The sequence below is a fragment of the Staurois parvus genome, unplaced genomic scaffold (genome assembly GCF_062004578.1).
Source record: "Staurois parvus isolate SC_StPar_1 unplaced genomic scaffold, SC_StPar_1.0 ptg000538l, whole genome shotgun sequence".
NCBI lineage: Eukaryota > Metazoa > Chordata > Amphibia > Anura > Ranidae > Staurois > Staurois parvus.
In genome coordinates, this window is record NW_028318334.1 from 8,689,688 (window position 1) to 8,709,188 (window position 19,501).

The 19,501-nt window shown below is 42.7% G+C and overlaps 2 protein-coding genes across 4 annotated transcripts in view; one reads left to right on the forward strand and one right to left on the reverse strand.

The window, feature by feature from the left end:
- The window catches only part of ACOX1 (acyl-CoA oxidase 1), a 47,569-nt gene extending 33,404 nt beyond the window's left edge, over positions 1 to 14,165 (reverse strand). The window contains exons 1-2 of one of the 2 annotated variants that reach the window (XM_089690665.1): positions 13,964 to 14,165; positions 8,989 to 9,148 (exon numbers count right to left, since the gene is read on the reverse strand). In XM_089690665.1, the coding sequence (XP_089546791.1) occupies positions 8,989 to 9,148; positions 13,964 to 14,072 (269 nt within the window). In that variant the 5' untranslated portion in view covers positions 14,073 to 14,165. The remainder of the gene's footprint in view (positions 1 to 8,988; positions 9,149 to 13,963) is intronic. The other variant, XM_089690664.1, reaches the window with a different exon arrangement.
- A 51-nt stretch (positions 14,166 to 14,216) lies between these two features.
- TEN1 (TEN1 subunit of CST complex) overlaps positions 14,217 to 19,501 on the forward strand; it is a 32,345-nt gene continuing 27,060 nt past the window's right edge. The window contains exon 1 of one of the 2 annotated variants that reach the window (XM_089690666.1): positions 14,217 to 14,311. The gene's annotated coding sequence lies outside the window, so the exon portion shown is untranslated. Of the gene's footprint in view, positions 14,333 to 19,501 lie in introns of both variants that reach the window. The other variant, XM_089690667.1, reaches the window with a different exon arrangement.

Here is a 19,501-nt window from a genome sequence, read left to right on the forward strand (position 1 = left end):
TTGTGATCTTCACCCTTTGTGCTGGGTGGAGCTGTGCAGCCGTCTGTACCATGCACTCCTGGGCACAGCGTCCAGGTTCTATCATTCTGGTAGGTGACAGTAAACACAGCCAGAGACTGAATACTAGGGCACAGGTGAAGTCTAATATCTGCAATAGATGTAGCACAGAAGGGTAGTGTGTGTAGAGTTCAGTCAGTAAATGTGATCATACTACAATCAGGCTACGTGACACCACAGAAAGGAGGAGGAGGGGGATCACTGCCTAGATCAGTAAATAAATATATAAAATATTAGTTACTTGGCTGTCACGTTCATGGCTTTGCTTCATTTCCAAGTTTTCACCGACTTCCACTTAATGTATGCTTTTGTGAGTCAGTGACAACACACAGCCAAGTAGTCAACTTAATGTCAACCCTGTCCACTTTTTTTTTTTTTAAATGACAGATGCCTGGCTGTCATATTGCTCCCCTGGATTCCATATCTTTAAACACAGACCAAGGAAACATTTAACCATTTGCCCTCTGGAAGATTTTACCCCCTTCCTGACCATGCCATTTTTGCTATTTGGCACTGTGGTACTTTAACTGACAGGTGCGCGGTCATGCAACACTATACACAAATTATATTTATATAAATATTTTCACACATATAGAGCTTTCTTTTGGTGGTATTTGATCACCACTGGGTTTTTAATTTTTTTACTATATAAATACTAACAAATACAATATTTTAAACAATAATAAAAATAATATGTTTTACTTTCGGCTTTAAAAATATATCCAATAAGAAAATAAATTTAAAAAAAAAATCTAATTTCTTTATAAAATATATGTCAAAATGTATTCCGCTACTTTTTTTTAACCAAAGATAACAGCAAGTGTATATATCTACAAACTATGGTATGAATACTGGCATTTTCTATTTATTTATATTTCATACTAGTAATGGTGGTGATCAGCAACCTATAGCGGGAGCGTGATAGTGTCAGATTGCCCGCCATACTAACAGACACTTGAGAAATTGTGGGAACCAGTAAACACCAATACAGTGATCATGTACATGGACACTGTACTAATGAAACTGGCTGGGAAGGGGTTAATATCTATATGCAATCAAAGAGTTAACTATGTGCCCAACAGCTTTGCAGGGAAACAAAGACCGGCTCATCCTCACCATCAGGACAAAGCTCTGTGTTGTTTACAATCACAGAGCTCTGCCCTGTCATCCTCTTCACTGATCAGTGGGTTCCGGCCATCGATTATTGGCTGGAACCCGCTGATTGGCTTGTGCCATGAGTAATCACAGCACAGCCGTAGCAGTGGGCATGTGTGCCCCCTATCCAAAGAGCTAGATCACGTATTAGATAAGTGATCCAGTGCAAGAGAGCCACTCTACTCATACATGTGGCAGTCGGCAAGCAATTAATGGCCAAGCTCAGAACTCCTGATATGCATACCTGTTCTGAGTCAGTAACTTACAAGGCACTGAATTTAGAGAATCAGCATGACAGCCAGGCAACTAACATTTTTTAGGAAAGGACAGCATTGGAAGCACAGTTGTGCTCAAACGTTTGCGTACCCTGGCAGAAATTTTGGCATGAATATTGAAAAGAAAACTGATCACGTAAAAAAACAAACAAAAAAACTGTCTTCTTTTATTTAAGGATAGTGATAAGAAGCCATTTATGATCACATAGTTGTTTAGCTCCTTTTTAAATCATAACAGAAATCACCCAAATGAATCAAAAGTTTACATACCCTGGAATGTTTGACCTTGGTATAGACACACAAGGTGACACACAGGTTAAAATGGCAATGAAAGGTTCAATTCCCCACATCTGTGGCTTTTTAAATTGCAGTTAGTATGCGAGTAGAAATTGTCAATGAGTTTGTTGGCTCTGGTGTGGAAGTACTGAGCAGGCTAGATACTGAGCCATGGGGAGCAGAAAAGAACTGTCAAAAGACCTATGTAATACAGTGATGGAACTTTATAAAGATGGAAAAGTACTGTATATAAAAAAAAATAGCCAAAGCCTTAAATATGCCAGTTAGTATTGTTCAATCACTTATTAAGAAATGATAAATTTAGGGATCTCGATACCAAGCCATGGTCAGGCAGACCAAGAAAGACTGCAGCCACAACTGGCAGAGGAATTGTTCGGGATACAAAGAAAAATCCACAGCTAACCTCAGGAGAAATACAGGCTGCTCTGGAGGGGAAAAAAAAAAGGGGAGTGTGGTTGTTTCAAGGAGCGCCATACAATGATACTTGGACACAAATGAGCTGCATGGATGAGTTGCCAGAAAGAAGCCTTTACTGCACCAATGCCACAAAAAAGCCCAGATACAATATGCCCGACAACATCTTGACATCCCTCACAGCTTCTGGCACACTGTAATCTAGTGTGATGAGACCAAAATAGAGCTTTATGGTCACAACCATAAGCGCTATGTTTAGAGGGGGCAAGAAGGATTAGGTGACAAGAATATCACCCTGCTCTGGGGCATGGTGGTGGCTCAGTGAAGTTTTGAGGGTGTGTGAGCTCTAAAGGCACTAGGAATCTTGTGAAAATTGATGGCAAGATGAATGCAGCATGTTATCAGAAAATACTGGCAGCCAATTTGCATTCTTCTGCACGAAAGCTTGGCATGGGATGCTTTTGGACTTTCCAGCACAACAATGACCCTAAGCACAAGGCCAAGTTGACCCTCCAGTGGTTACAGCAGAAAAAGGTGAAGGTTCTGGAGTGACCATCTCAGTCTCCTGACCTTAATAGCATCAAGCCACTCTGAAGAGATCTCAAATGTGCAGTTCATGCAAGATGACCAAAGACTTTGCATGACCTGGAGGCATTTTGCCAAGACAAATGGGCAGATATAGCACCTGCAAGAATCCGGGGCCTCAGACACCTATTGCAATATACTGCACACTGTCATTGATGCTAAAGGGGGCAATACACAGTATTAAGAACTAAGGGTATGCAGACTTTTGAACAATGGGCATTTCATTAATTTATTTGTTGCCATGTTTGGCACCCGGGAAAACAGAAGGAGAAAAGAAAAAAATAAAAAATAAAATAAAAACGAGGGGGGCAAAGAAAAAAAAAAAAAAAAAACAACAAAAGGGCGGGGGGAGATAGGTAGTGTCGGGGTAAAAAAGGCATCACAAAAACTGCTATACCAATCTTCCATAATTAGACATCCTCATTTACATTTGTTCTGTATGCATCAATCCAGGCTGACCATATATTTTGTCAAATTTTTTTGGACAGTTTCTACTCTTGTAGGTTCTATAGAACAGTAAAACCGCATTTAGTACAGACTTCCAACTATCCATCGTGGGTGGGGTAGATGGTTTCCATTTTAAAAGTATTTTCCTTCTGGCATAATAAAGTGCAAAGAACAGACAACTTAAAATATATCAGATTCTATGTCTTCCATACTGCCGAATAGCACTAGTTTTGGATCAAGCTGTATAGGGCAGTCAGACAAGGCCCTCAGGGCATCAAGCACCAACTCCCAATAGGAGCTAAAAAGGTACCAAGAGAGAAATGATGGCGTGTACAAAGAGGACTAAGTAAGGGGTAGATGGCTGCTAGCCTCTGCAGGGTGTAATAAACCCTATGCAGGAATTCTAGCTGTATAAATCTGTCCCTTGCAGAGATCATATTTGTGACATAGGGACCTATGCAGTCTTCCCAGTCATCGTCAGTGACCTCAGGGATATCAGTTCTCCATTTGCCAAAGGTTTTGATGGAAGAGAAGGTGTGCGCCACCAAAAGGTGAAGATAAAAGGGAAGATAACTGTTTTCCCATCACCTTCAAGGTCAGTAAGCTCTCTACCATATGCAGCTGGAGTACAATTGTGTTAGGAAATTGAGCCAGAGTCACGTATCTCAGCTGTAGATATTGGACATACATGGTGTTCGGTAGACCAAACTTGTCTTGCAGTACTGCGATTTAAGATATTCTCCCATCAATTCTAATATGTTTTAAGGTGACAATGTCTTTGGCAACCCAGACCTAGGGATCTGATATGTGAAAAAAATGTTACAACTGAGGATTACCCCAAAAGGGGGATGTGAGGGGGAAAAGGTGGTGCCCCCCCCCATGCAAGGGAAAGAAGCAGAGAGCACTCCATTAACTTGCACTCTAGCTACCAGGCTATGATACAACAGCTTCAGCCATGAAATTAAGGCCAAAGCGAAAAGATTCCAACTCCCTCCACAAATACCCCCATTCAACGAATCAAACACTTTCTCAGCATCAAGAGAAGCAACCAAACCCGGAGTATCCTCGGTTGCGAGATCTATATGTGTAAACAAGAATCTAATATTAATGCTAGCACCCCTACCAGGCATAAACCCTGATTGACCTGGATGTACCACGGCTGTGATTACTAAATTCAAATGGCGGGCCAGGATTTTTGTAAGCAGCTTAGCATCAACATTCAGCAGCGAGATGGGGTGATATGAAGAACACAAATCCAGATTTGTACCAAGCTTGGGGACTACCACTATCACCGCTTCAGAAGAGTGACAGACTCAACGAGTGCACTAGTATAGTATGTAATCGGGAGCCAAGTCCACTACATCGGTCTTATAAAATTCTACAGGACCATCTGGTCCTGGGGTCTTTCCGGATTGCAGAGAGGAAATAGCTGCACTTCTTTCAAATTGATGGGAGAATCCAAACAGTCTCTATACGCAGAAGTCAGTACAGGGAAGTCAACGTTCAAGAGATAGGAGTAGAGTTTGTCAGCAGTGTAAGTCACCCTTGAGGTGTACAATCCCTTATCAGAGGAAGAAAAACAGTCTGTAATTGTCACAAATTCCGCAAGGACCTCCCCAGAAGCAGCAATTATAAGGGGCACACTCATAGCAGGGGTTTGTTCTCAGGCAAGCCAAACCAAGAGCCTACCTGTCCAAAACACTCCTCTTTTAATACGCCAGTAAATGCCTATGTGTGCATGGCCACATAGGCTGGCATATTTTTTTAGCCTGTAAAATCGGCATTTGCTTTTTTTTTGCCCAGTGTGCATGAAGTCAAAGTGTTCATGGCAGGACACCACAGGCTCTGCAACACACAATGCGTATTATAAATTAAATAACAAATGCACATGTAGTGTGTAATATCTGGGTAAAGCATTGTTTGTCCACACAAATTTAAAAGGCCACACGCACTACAGAATGAGAGTGCAAAACAAGGCCTTGGGAGTCCAACGCCGATGCAGAGCTGCACCGAATTTTGCATGCCCCAGTTTTAGTAAATCCCCCCCATTGTTTTGATGCTTTTGATGTTTTTTTTTATAAATTTCTCAATTTGAGGTGCCCCTTCCTTTTAGGGCCCACATTTTGTGAAAGAACTGCTGAATCCAAGCCATCAGTCTCAAATAATTTCCCCCCACTGACTTAAGATCTGTGACCAGCACTTCATTCCCATTTTCTCCAGGACTTATATTTTTTAGGTTGATAGTGGCCTCATTGAGAACAATGGTTTGTGAGACATCTGTTCAGCTTCTTTATAGAAAGTTTTTCAACAAGCTTATCACCTACCCCAAGAAAGCCCTGCATAGCCCAATTTTCATCCAAACAATCAAATGAATGCTTAGATTGTGAAGGACTCAGCTTTATATGGCAGCAAGCAGTCAATTTGCTGTGAAAAAATAGACTTTTTTATTCTGAAATGCTACATATTAGTGGGACTTGGATTATGTGCTGGCTTCTGGAGTCTTGCTGAGCTGACAAGTTTGAGAAACTTGGCTCAAAGGTCCCATTTAGAACACTTGTTCTGCACCAGATTAATAAAGCTGGAGGGCTGGCGTGATAACCAGGAATCTGCAGAAAGAAAAGTCATGCATCACTCAGGAAAGGTTGTCTTTTTTCCCCCCTTTGTATTGGTTGAACTAGATCAATTTATTTTAAACTACATCAGTATGAAAAGTGTCCTTTAAATCATATATTTGAGTAAAGTAATAAAAACCCAGTTTTACTAGACTGTGTGAGATCTTATAAGTCATTTGGGGTTGAGAACAACATAAAAAGGAGAGCTTCCCAACCTACTCACATAGAAGGAGTAAAGTGCATTGCCGTCTGCATGTGGCCTTAGCCTGAAGTCAGTTTATATGACTATCTGCTCAAGAGATTAGATTTTGATGTGAAGAAAGGTGTTAGTGTGCACAAACTCCAAACTCTACACACTTCACATGAACCATGGCCGACCTTCTAACTAGATTAAAAAAAATGTATACAGATAACAATATGTATGTATGCCGCAATATATGGCTTTTGTTCCCCAAACATAATACAGTTCTGCTCAAAAGTTTAAATACACCTTGCAGAATTTGAAAAATGTTAGCCATTTTACTGCACAAAACAGCCCAAACACAATACACTAAACTCCACCTGGAGAAGCCCCAATATTTTTAGAACAAAAATCAGTGAGGAGACCAAAACAGAACTTTGGTCACAAAGCTCTAAGGCAGGGGTCTCCAAACTATGGCCCTCCAGGTGTTGAGGAACTGCAAGTCCAGGCCTTGCAAAACTGACAGCCACAGGCAAGACTCCCAGAGGCATGATGGGACTTGTAGTACTTCAACAGCTGGAGGACCATAGTTTGGAGACCCCTGCTCTAAGGCTATGAATAGAGATAAGTCAACAATGCACACCATCCCTGCTGTGAAGCATGGAGATGGATCACTGCTGTTGTTGGGGTGCGTAAGCCACAGGGACTGAGTATAAATTGATGGCAAGATGGATGCAGAAAATGTTGGAGGATTTTCATACATCTGCTCTGCAGTGACATGGGGTTCTTGAGGTTATTTATTGGGTTATTGAGCCATTTTGGGGAGATCCCAACACATAGTTTAAGCTAAACAACCAAAGAATTACAAGATTTAGAGACATTTTTAGCCACCTCCCGCCCGCCATATAGTAATATGACAGGTGCAAGGTGGTTCTCTCGTTCTGGGAGGAATGACATAATATGACATCCTCCCATTCTCACTGCGCATGCGTGGCTCAGGGAGCGTGCAGCGCGGCGATCGGCGGTGCGCTGTGTCCCTCGGACACAGCGGATCACCGATCACGGAAAGAGCCGAAGATGTCGGCTCGGTCATGTGATCAGCTGTGTCCAATCACAGCTGATCACATGTAAACAGGGAATGGCGGTTATTGGCATTTCTCTCCTCTCGAGCTGTCAGCGTGACAGCCAGTAATCGGCTTTCCGCAGAGGGGACATGTACACTGATCATCAGGGCACAAAATAAAATTAAAGGGGGTAAAAAAAAAAAAAAAAAAAAAAAAGTGATACACCTCTGTAAACTAACCAATTTATTCAAGGATGCTACCCAGATATACTGAGAAGTAGAATTTTTTGTGTAACACTTAACTCTGGCACTAGAAGTTAAATTCCATAGTTTAGTACAAAGGGCAAAGATGACCCACATAGCATGCAGTTTTCAGTATTACAGTCAGAGAAGCAAATAAGAACTGCTGATTGGTTGGCATGGTTTGTCTGCATATTTAAAGTAACCTTGTCATCTAACCAGAGACAAACTGAACCCTCCCGGAGGAGAATGGGCATACTTGGGTTGATTTACTAAATCTGTAGAGTGCAAAATCTGGTGTAGCTGTGCATAGAAACCAATCAGATTCCAACTTTTTTTTGTCAAACCTTAATTGAACAAGATGAAGTTAGAAGCAGATTGGTTACTATGCACAGCTGCACCACATTCTGAGTGCTCCAGTTTTAGTAAATCTACCCCAATAAGACGTCAGAATATACCTTTAAAGATCCATGTGTCCTTCCCAACAGTAATGCAACCTGTAAGTTTCTATACAAATCAAGAAAGTATGATAGGTGAGGTTTTCATGTGCATGCTTAAGCATGTCCCTGTATGACAGCACTGTCTGATGAAGAAGGGCACTCCCAATGTCATGGATTTTTTTAATGTGATACTTATGGAACCCATAGTGACAAAGGTCCCCAACATATCATTGTTAATAAAACAGGCTTGTTTTAATGCGATACTTATGGAACCCAGAGTGACGAAGGTCCCCAACATATCATTGTTAAACAGGCCTGTTTTAATGCGATATTTATGGAACCCATAGTGACAAAAGGTCCCCAACAGGTGGCACTACAAGGTTGCGGACATTCATTTTAGTTTGGCATAAATATATCATTCTGCATATGTCCAGCATCTTTCTAACCCAGGACCCCTCCATTGTAGAGCTCAATAGGATTTCTCCATCTATTAGTAGATTAAAGCGGATTCTTTTTTCCATGCATTAGACTACATTCACACGGTGCAGATAGTTTGCTCTGTGCTTTGACCATATAAAAAAACTGGCTGAGTAGCAGCAGCCAGAACTTCTCAGAAATGCCAAGCCTGGACACATACCGGCTGCACCCAGGGTCAGTCAGAGGCTCTACTCACATGTAACAGACATGTGGTTACATGGTAACAGTAGTGGTCCATGACAGAGTACAGCTGCAGCCCTTTGCACACAGTGCGTGCATGCAGCGTTTAGAACCATATTGTCATCGCCCTAACTCTCCACCTCGTCCAATCAGAGCACAAACTGGTATCACCATATAAATTCTGTATAATAAAAATGTAACTCAATCTCTGAATAGAGCCTGTGCTGAGCGGCTGGCCTCCCATGTTCATTTTGCAGCAGACCAGCTAGTCAGCAGAGGGCACAGAAGCTAGTAGAGATCACTGAAGTAGCAGTGTGCAATAGCCGTGAGCGATCCCACAAGTATGGCATATGCATTGTTACATTGGTCCAATCTGCTCCCATAGAACTATGTAAAAAATGCCATACCTGCTATTGTTCTTTAAGTAGCACTGTGAAATATAAAATCTGGCACAGACCTCTCTGTGTGTTTTTAGTAAAAATTTCGCTCATCTGCAGTGAGAATAGAGTTAGCCTACCATCTCCATATAAATATTCAGGAAAGAGAAAGTATGTGGAGAGCCCACCTCTTGAACCAATAGATCTCCTCAGGGTCGGATATGCCATGGTCTCTCATCTTCTTAACCATCTGAGAACTCTTCTTGATGGCCAGCTCATACCGCTCACTGCGGGACAAGAAATTAGGGTCCTCATTCTGGAAGCTTGGGTCGTTGATCACAAGACTCTCTAAAAGAAGCAAGAAGAATACATAAATGAACTCCACACACACTATGGGCAGGCTACCTAAAGAAATATTCAAATTTAAAAAGTATCTAAACCCAAGAGCAAAATATGATAGTTTGCATTCTACTGGTTCATGGATGGGGTGGCTGCAATAGTTTTGTGTGTTCACACTTATTTCTTGGTGGTTTTCACCTGGTGATTCTTCCAGGAACACACTTCCTGTCCTAGGGTGACAACCCTACTGCATCTCGGAGGAGAAAGGTTGTCACTCTAAGAAGGAAGTGCGCTAGGACTTTAGAACACCGAAGTGTTGGGAGTCAAGGAATGTGGCTAGGAACAATGCTAACTGATAACGGTCTACGGAGGCAGAAAGCAGGGGAAGTTATCGGCGCTCAAGATATCTGGCAGGATCAACCAACCAGTTAAAATAAAACCTTTTCATCTGTATATGTAACAGAATAAAAGGGAGCAAATAAAAGAAATGTAGTGTTATAGCTTACATACACTTTAAAGCCCAATTGAACTTTCAGTTTAAAGTGGTTGTAGAGGCTCAATGTATTTTGCCATCATGCATTCTTTGTGTGCAGCAGCCCCCCCCCCAATATTTACCTGAGCCAGGGTCGAGGCACAGCTCTGTGTGTGAATGGAAATGCAGAGCAGTGGCTCAGGGGTGAGCCTCCACATCAAGCTGCTTGCTGTGGGGGCACTTGGCTGGATGAAGGGGTCAGGAGTGCTGGCGGGGGACACGAGAAGAGGAAGATTGGGGCTGTCTGTGCAAGAGAACTGCACAGAGCAGGCAAGTATGTGTTAGTCTGGCTGCAAAAAAGACAAAATGTCCATTCAGTTCAACCGTAAAAAAAAAAAAAAAAAAAAAAAAAAAAAAAAAAAAAAAACACGTTATAAACCTATACACAGTTAATCCAAAGGAAGGCAAAAAACCCAGCAAAGCATGATCCAATTTTGCTCTTGCAGGGGAAAACATTCCTTCCTGATCTCCCGAGAGGCAATCGGATATTCCCTGGATCAACTTTACCTATAAATGTTATATCCAGTTATATTCTGTGTAACTAGGAAACAATCCAGGCCTTTTTTAAAGCAATCCACTGAGCTGGCCAGACTCTTGAGGGAGTCTATTCCACATTTTTACAGCTCTTACTGTGAAGAAACCTTCCCGTATTTGGAGAATACATTTTTTTTTTCATTGGCATTTATTATCACTTTAAATCATCTAAATACACTCCAGATGCATAAATAAAAAGGTGTGCAAAGTCTTGGGGGTCACGGACACCAGTGGGCACTCACACTCTCACGTGCTGTGGTGCACTGTTAAAGTTCTATTTAATTCTATGTGATTCGCCTCCATGCATTTAGCAATGCATTATAGTGCTACCTTTGTGCCGTTCACACCAATGCTAAGGGGCTAAAACTGGAGAGTGCAAATCTGGTGCAGCTGTGCATCGTAGCCAATCAGCTTCCAGGTTTTATTGTCAACGCTTACATTGAACAAGCTGATGTTAGAAGCTGCTTGGCTGCCATGCACAGCTGCACCAGATTCGCACTCTCCAGTATTAGTGTGAACTGAAGTAATATGTGCTGGGACTGTTGTGAACTAACCCTCGCAGTTTATTTTCTTTACAAAGTAGCCACAGCCTGAAATATATTTAGCCAATTTGAAACAAAAGTTCAGTTGGGCTTCAAGGCTGGGTTCTGAATCCTACCATACTGACAGATGTGCAGAATCGAAACATGCAACTTTTGTGGAGCGCTCCGATGCAGCTCATTCAAATGAATAGGATGCCTTAAAGGTTAGGTTCACCCTGAAAATGAGTGGAGCATGTAACACGTTCCCACTGCTGCCTGATCCTCCACCCCTCCCTGTGATAGCAGTACAGGGAGACGTTCCATATACTACCTGTCAATTTTTTAAAACAGCGTGGCTGTGTGGGGCTCCGCCCACACATCCACCTCATTCGTTCACAGAGTTCTGTATGCCTTTCAGTACAAGTTACTAAATGAAGTCATGTATTAACGTGTCTGGGAGCAAAGTCTTACATCCTCATGTGACAAGGTGTACTTCAGATGTAAAGCTGAACTCTGGAATAAGCAAATGTCTAAATACAGGAATCATGTGTTTTCTTCCTTGAATATTGGTGTGCTTTGTGTATTTATTGCAGATCTGTGCAGTAATCCAGTATGAAACTTTACCTCTGTGCAGACATTTCCTATAAAAAAAAAAAAAAAAAAAAAAAAGGGGATGGGGTGGGGTAGTAGGACCAGTCACTGCAGCTCTCTCTCCTTGAGCAAGGTGACTGGTCTTGTCTCCACCCCCTCCTGTAGTTTTCTGCAGGCAGCCTGTAGAGGGTTGAGCTTACTGGGTCCATGCCACAGCTCTGCTCTCAGCACAAGCTATGTATTGCAAAGTGATGATGTCACTGCTACTTTTAAAAGTACATTACTGCTGTAATGTAGAAGGTCCTCTGCACCTGGGGTTCTCCCCTGAAGATACCAGCTACTGGAAATGTCACTGATGGACTCCTGTCTTTACATGAGCTCTACATTTTGCAGGCATACTGGGGCAGCACATAGCCTGAGTTAGGAGTCGGGATGTAGGAATAATTCTGCTTTTGCAGGTTGGACTTGGACGGAGATGTTCATTTTGCACTTTTCCAAGTAAACCTCTGAAACTTTGTTCCCACCTCATTTGAAGTTGCTCAAAGTGGTGTAATGCAAGTAACCGGCACCTATGGTCTAAATTCTGAGTCATTAAACACACTGGGGTATGAAGACAGCTCCACAAGAGTTAATACAGTGTTGATGCACCTTTTTATTTTTATTCCAGCACTCAGTCTTTTTGGGTATGAGTCTATCAGCATGGTACATCTTGTCTTGGCAATATTTGCCCACTCTTCCTTGCAAAAACACTCCAAATCTGTCAGATTGCGAGGGCATCTCCTGTGCACAGCCCTCTTCAGATCACCCCACAGATTTTCATTTGGATTCAGGTCTGGGCTCTGGAAGGGCCATTCCAGAACTTTCATCTTCTTCTGGTGAAGCCATTCCTTTGTTTTTTGGATATATGCTTTGGGTCATTGTCATGCTGAAAGAGGAGTTCCTCTTCATGTTCAGCTTTCTAGCAGAAGCCTGAAGGTTTTGTGCCAATATTGACTGGTATTTGGAACCGTTCATAATTCCCTCTACATTGACTAAGGCCCCAGTTCCAGCTGAAGAAAACCAGCCCCAAAGCATGATGCTGCCACCACCATGCTTCACTGTGGGTATGGTGTTCTTTTGGTGATGTGCAGTGTTGTTTTTGCAACAAACATATCTTTTGGAATTATGGTCAAAAAGTTCAACCTTGGTTTCATCAGACCATAACACATTTTCCCACATGCTTTTGGGAGACTTCAGATGTGTTTTTGCTAAATTTAGCCGGGCTTGGATGTTTTTCTACATAAAAAAGGCTTCCATCTTGCCACTCTACCCCATAGCCCAGACATATGAAGAATACGGAAGATTGTTGTCACATGTACCACACAGCCAGTACTTGCCAGATATTCCTGCAGCTCCTTTAATGTTGCTGTAGGCCTTTTGGCAACCTCCGAGACCAGTTTTCTCCTCGTCTTTTCATCAATTTTGGAGGGACGTCCAGTTCTTGGTAATGTCAATGTTCCGCCATATTTTCTCCACTTGATGATGACTGTGTTCCATGGTATATCTAATGCCTTGGAAATTCTTTTGTACCCTTCTCCTGACTGATACCTTTTAACAATGAGATCCCTCTGATGCTTTGGAAGCTCTCTGCGGACCATGGCTTTTGCTGTAGGATGCGACTAAGAAAATGTCAGAAAAGACCTGCTAGAACAGCTGAAATTTATTTGGGGTTAATCAGAGGCACTTTAAAATGATGGCAGGTGTGTACTAACTCCTATTTAACATGATTTTGAATGTGATTGCTTAATTCTGACATTATTTTAGTTGTTTATGTTTACTTCCCCCCCTAAAAGATTTCAGTTTGTTTTTCAACCGAGTTGTACAGTTTATAGGTCACAATAAAGGTGGAAAAAGTTCTGAAATTATTTATCATCGCAGAAACCTGACATTTTCACAGGGGTGTGTAGACTTTTTATATCCACTGTACATACATAGCCCTGTGTATGAGGTCCCCTCCCCCTGTACACACAGGTGTATTCCTCCTCCATGCAGCCTGTGTACAGTATTACACCTGCATATGAGATCCCCTCCCCCTATACACACAGGTGTATTCCTCCTCCATGCAGCCTGTGTACAGTATTCCACCTGTGTATGAGGTTCCCTCCCCCTCTTCCTGTACACACAAGTGTATTCTTCCTCCATGCAGCCTGTGTACAGTATTACACCTGTGTATGAGATCCCCTCCCCCTGTACACACAGGTGTATTCCTCCTCCATGCAGCCTGTGTACAGTATTCCACCTGCATATGAGATCCCCTCCCCCTGTACACACAGGTGTATTCCTCCTCCATGCAGACTGTGTACAATATTACACCTGTGTATGAGGTTCCCTCCCCCTCTTCCTGTACACACAAGTGTATTCTTCCTCCATGCAGCCTGTGTACAGTATTACACCTGTGTATGAGATCCCCTCCCCCTGTACACACAGGTGTATTCCTCCTCCATGCAGCCTGTGTACAGTATTACACCTGCGTATGAGATCCCCTCCCCCTGTACACACAGGTGTATTCCTCCTCCATGCAGACTGTGTACAATATTACACCTTTGTATGAGGTCCCCTCCCCCTGTAAACACAGGTGTATTCCTCCTCCATGCACACTGTACTCACCTATCTCCCTCCTCCTCCGGGTCCTCTCCGGACACCCATCCAGGATATTAGTGATGGTCTCCGGGCTGAAGGAGGCAGTGGCCCTCTCTCTGCTCAGGTCCGGGTTCATCTCTCCGCTCTCACCTCTGCAAATGACACAGCCGGCCTTTGCCCTGAATTACATGAGTGACAAACGTATCCCCGCCCCCCATCCGTCACATGACCAGCGCTGCCTCCACACTACCAGTCCCGGCATGCTTCGCACTGTGGTGTACAGCGGTGTTCTGTCAGGTGTGCGGCAGTCTTCAAGAAAATGGCGGCTGTCCGGAAGTGCATGCATTGAGCGGGAGACAGCTGGAGTCATTTGAGGTATTGGGCTGACAGAGACAAGTAGGTGTCTTTTGTGTCCCAGTAGTTGGATGTCTCATGAACCTTTGGAGAACATGTTAGTAATGGCAGCGCCATGGGTGTGGAGAGTCCAATCAGAGCTCACCCCAGGTAATAGCGGTGCCATGTGTGGGGAGAGTCCAATCAGAGCTCACCCCAGGTAATAGCGGTGCCATGGGTGGGGAGAGTCCAATCAGAGCTCACCCCAGGTAATAGCGGTGCCATGGGTGGGGAGAGTCCAATCAGAGCTCACCCCAGGTAATAGCGGTGCCATGGGTGGGGAGAGTCCAATCAGAGCTCACCCCAGGTAATAGCGGCGCTATGGGTGGGGAGTGTCTAATCAGAGTGCACCTCAGGTAATAGCGGTGGGGAGAGTCCAATCAGAGCTCACCCCAGGTAGTAGCGGCGCCATGGGTGGGGAGTGTCTAATCAGAGCGCACCTCAGGTAATAGCGGTGGGGAGAGTCCAATCAGAGCTCACCCCAGGTAGTAGCGGCGCCACGGGCGGGGAGAGTCCAGCGGAGCTCACCCCTGGTAGTAGCGGCGCCACAGGCGGGGAGAGTCCAGCCGGAGCTCATCCCAGGTAGTAGCGGCGCCACGGGCGGGGAGAGTCCAGCTGGAGCTCACCCCAGGTAATAGCGGCGCCACGGGCGGGGAGAGTCCAGCCGGAGCTCACCCCAGGTAATAGCGGCGCCACGGGCGGGGAGAGTCCAGCCGGAGCTCACCCCAGGTAATTGCGGTGCCACGGGCGGGGAGAGTCCAGTCAGAGCTCACCTCACCAGGACTTTTTTTTCGCTATTCGGCGCTGCACTATTTCAGCTGGTAATTGCACGGTCATGCAATGCTGTACGCAAACTAAATTTACATCCTTTTTTCACAAATAGAGCTAGGTTTGCTCCTGTAGGACGTCAGATGACGAAATGCATAGGGCGGGACTTTGGACATGACATCCCCAACAGTATTGGTGAGCTGCTGCTATCTGCCTATACCGAGCAGTACCTGTCAAAGTGATTTTTTTTTTTTTAATGCCTGTGATGCTTATGTTGGCTGTGACACAGATATATGTGAGTGGTTTTAATATGGTTTGCATTGAATAAAGCCTTTTATGGTTTTACACTATGTGGAATCCTTTTCTTCTTTCTACATGTACAATCCTGGTTATATGAGAAGCAAGTACTATGTGAAGGTGAAAGTTCTCTAAGGCTGGCCATACATTATACAATATTCTAGAGATTTTTGCTTTAGATTTACCAAAAACCATATAATAGGAGGTCAAACCTAAACAACACTTTAATTCTGTCCACTTAGGCGGGCCCTTGCGCTACATAGTTGAAGGTAAATCTAAAGGAAATTGGACAGAAATTTGTAAGAAAATTGTATAGTGTATGGCCAGACTAATGCAGGCCATAGATGGGGAGAAAAACGGCAGATTTTCGGCCGATTAACGAACTATCGGTCGGTCTAAAAAACTTACCTGACCACCAATTATTACGAAAATCGGCCGATTAATGAGTAACCTATAACGGGAAATGATGTCATTTTGTGACCTTTGTGATCCTTTTTCGGAAAACGATCGTTCGTTTTTGACCATCAATGAGGATAAAGTCGGGCGTTTTTCGAAAATTTTCCAACATCACCGATAATCTGAAAGTCCAAAATACACGAAAAACGGCCGACAAAATCGTCCACTAACGATAAGATAATCGGCCGGTTTTATTTTCGGACGAAAAATCGGCCGTTTTTCTCCCCATCTATGGCCTGCATTAGTCTATGAGGAGCCAATTACTCGTTGAAGGATTACTCATCAGCTGATATGTGCTGCTGCAGATTATTGCTCCCAGATCACAAGCATATTTAGCTGGTTTATAATCTTAACAGCATGGAGCTTTGGTGGGTGAATTCAGTTCATTTGGTGGTGGATTTTTTTCATGTTTTTCCACATTATATGAGAGTTTTTAAGATTTATTGGATCACGTATTAATAATTTATTATTTTTATTTATTTTATATACATTTTATATATACTCTTCAATTTATATATACTTCTCACACTGTGTATTTTTTGCACTAAGGACTTTCAGTTGGACACTGGTTTATATATACTTTTTTTTTTTGCACTGATTTTTTTAAATTTGGCACTGATTTATATTTGATTGTACTGCTATATGTATTTTGTTATATTAATTTCATTAGTTGTGTTCACTCAGTAAGATTACTATCCAGAGATATATTACTTTGAAGAGTGCTGCTTTATTTCCAGTTTTTTTTGAAGAAAAACAATATTTTTTACTTTTGGCTATAAAAAAATATATAGTAAACTCAATCATAAATTTAGGCCATTCTGCTACATGTTTTTGGTAAAAAACAGTCCCAATAAGTGTATATTGATTGCTTTGTGTGACAGTTATAGCGTCTACAAACTATAGATACTGCAAATTGCACCATTTTTTGCGCTGCAATAGTTTAACTGACAATTGAGTGGTCATGCAATACGGTACATAAATGAAATGTATGTCCTTTTTTCACACAAATAGAGCGTTCTTTCAGTGGTATTTGATCACCTGTGCGCTTTTTAGTTTTCGTGCTATAAACAATTTAAAAAAACCCTGCGTTATTTTAAAAAATATCCAAAAAACTCCAATTTCCTCATAAATTTAGGCCAAAATGTATTCTGCTACATGTTTGCGGTTAGAAAAAACCCCAATAAGTGTATATTTATTGCTTTGTGTGAAAGTTATAGCGTCTACAAACTATGGTATAGATCATGGAATTTACACAACTTTTCCTTTCTGACTGCCCATCACATTTCTTGAGGTGCTAAAATACCGAGTGTTCCCACTCCAAACCAATACTAAAAACTTACAAAGTGCTGTGCAGTCCAATTTCAATTAAACATCCCCCGGTATACACAATTGTTTTTAAAAAATGTATAACTTGTGTGCTGGAAAATATTTGTAACACCACTGAAATTAATATAATTTCAATCTACTATACAGGTGAAACTCGAAAAATTAGAATATCGTGCAAAAGTTCATTTATTTCAGTAATGCAACTTAAAAGGTGAAACTAATATATGAGATAGACTCATTACATGCAATGCAAGATAGTTCAAGCCGTGATTTGTCATAATTGTGATGATTATGGCTTACAGCTCATGAAAACCCCAAATCCACAATCTCAGAAAATTAGAATATTGTGAAAAGGTGCAATTTTCTCGGCTCAAAGTGTCCCACTCTAATCAGCTAATTAAGCCATAACACCTGCAAAGGGTTCCTGAGCCTTTAAATGGTCTCTCAGTCTGGTTCAGTAGGAATCACAATCATGGGAAAAACTGCTGACCTGACAGTTGTGCAGAAAACCATCATTGACACCCTCCATAAGCAGGGAAAGCCTCAAAAGGTAATTGCAAATGAAGTTGGATGTTCCCAAAGTGCTGTATCAAAGCACATTAATAGAAAGTTTTGTGGAAGGGAAAAGTGTGGAAGAAAGAGGTGCACAAGCAGCAGAGATGACCGCAGCCTGGAGAGGATTTTCAGGAAAAGGCCATTCAAAAGTGTTGGGGACTTTCACAAGGAGTGGACTGAGGCTGGAGTCAGTGCATCAAGAGCGACCACACACAGACATATCCTAGACATGGGCTTCAAATGTCGTATTCCTCTTTTCAAGTCGCTCCTGAACAACAAACAAACAACGTCAGAAGCGTCTTACCTGGGCTAAAGAAAAACAGACCTGGTCTGTTGCTCAGTGGTCCAAAGTCCTCTTTTCTGATGAGAGCAACTTTTGCATCTCATTTGGAAACCAAGGACCCAGAGTATGGAGGAAGAATGGAGAGGCACACACTGCAAGATGCTTGAAGTCCAGTGTGAAATTTCCTCAGTCCGTGTTGATTTGGGGAGCCATGTCATCTGCAGGTGTTGGTCAACTGTGCTTCATTAAGTCCAGGGTCAACGCAGCCGTCTACCAGGTGATTTTGGAGCACTTCATGCTTCCTTCCGCAGATGAGCTTTATGGGGATGCTGACTTCATTTTCCAGCAGGACTTGGCACCTTCCTACACTGCCAAAAGCACCAAAACCTGGTTCAATGACCGTGGGATTACTGTGCTTGATTGGCCAGCAAACTCGCCTGACCTGAACCCCATAGAGAATCTATGGGGCATTGCCAAGAGAAAGATCAGAGACATGAGACCGAACAATGCAGAAGAGTTGAAGGCCGCTATTGAAGCATCCTGGTCTTCCATAACACCTCAGCAGTGCCACAGGCTGATAGCTTCCATGCCACGCCGCATTGAGGCAGTAATTGTTGCAAAAGGGGCCCAAACCAAGTACTGAGTACATATGCATGCTTATACTTTTCAGAGGTCCGATATTGTTCTATGTACAATCCTTGTTTTATTGATTGCATGTAATATTCTAATTTTCTGAGATTGTGGATTTGGGGTTTTCATGAGCTGTAAGCCATAATCATCACAATTATGACAAATCACGGCTTGAACTATCTTGCTTTGCATGTAATGAGTCTATCTCATATATTTCATCTTTTAAGTTGCATTGCTGAAATAAATGAACTTTTGCACGATATTCAAATTTTTCGAGATTCACCTGTATATACCGAATTCCTCTTAAATATGTGTCCCAATATTCACAAACACTTAAAACAGTCCAACATGCATGTTATAAACCACAACAAATATCTGTGCAAAACAAGTGCAGGAAATTCAATGTGCCTCCACATGTCTTACCACCTGTCACCGTGTATGCTCACCTCAAGATATGGACCTATCTCAGGTGCATAGATACCTTGATTTAATGGCCCCAGCCTCCCCTGAGCAGTAGATCCCCATAGACTTCTTTAGGTTGCAGCAGGAACGGGAATACCCAAAACGTTAGGGCAGGTGGGAATTGATGTAGGAACTATGACATGGAGGTCATGTTACTGGAGTTCCTAAGAAGCCAGTAGGCAGGTGATGCAGCTAGACACCAATTAAGGTTGAACATCAAGCAGTTGTAAAAGACACAGCTCTGCTTAAATGAACACAACCTTTTAATGCAAGGGGGTGGGGGGTACCTGTGTTTGTTTCTTACAGCCCCTGTACAGCCGAGCTCAGAACTTGGGAGGGGAGAAGCAGCATCAGGAACCAAACAGTTCTGCTGTAGTCTAGGCAGCCTGCTGATA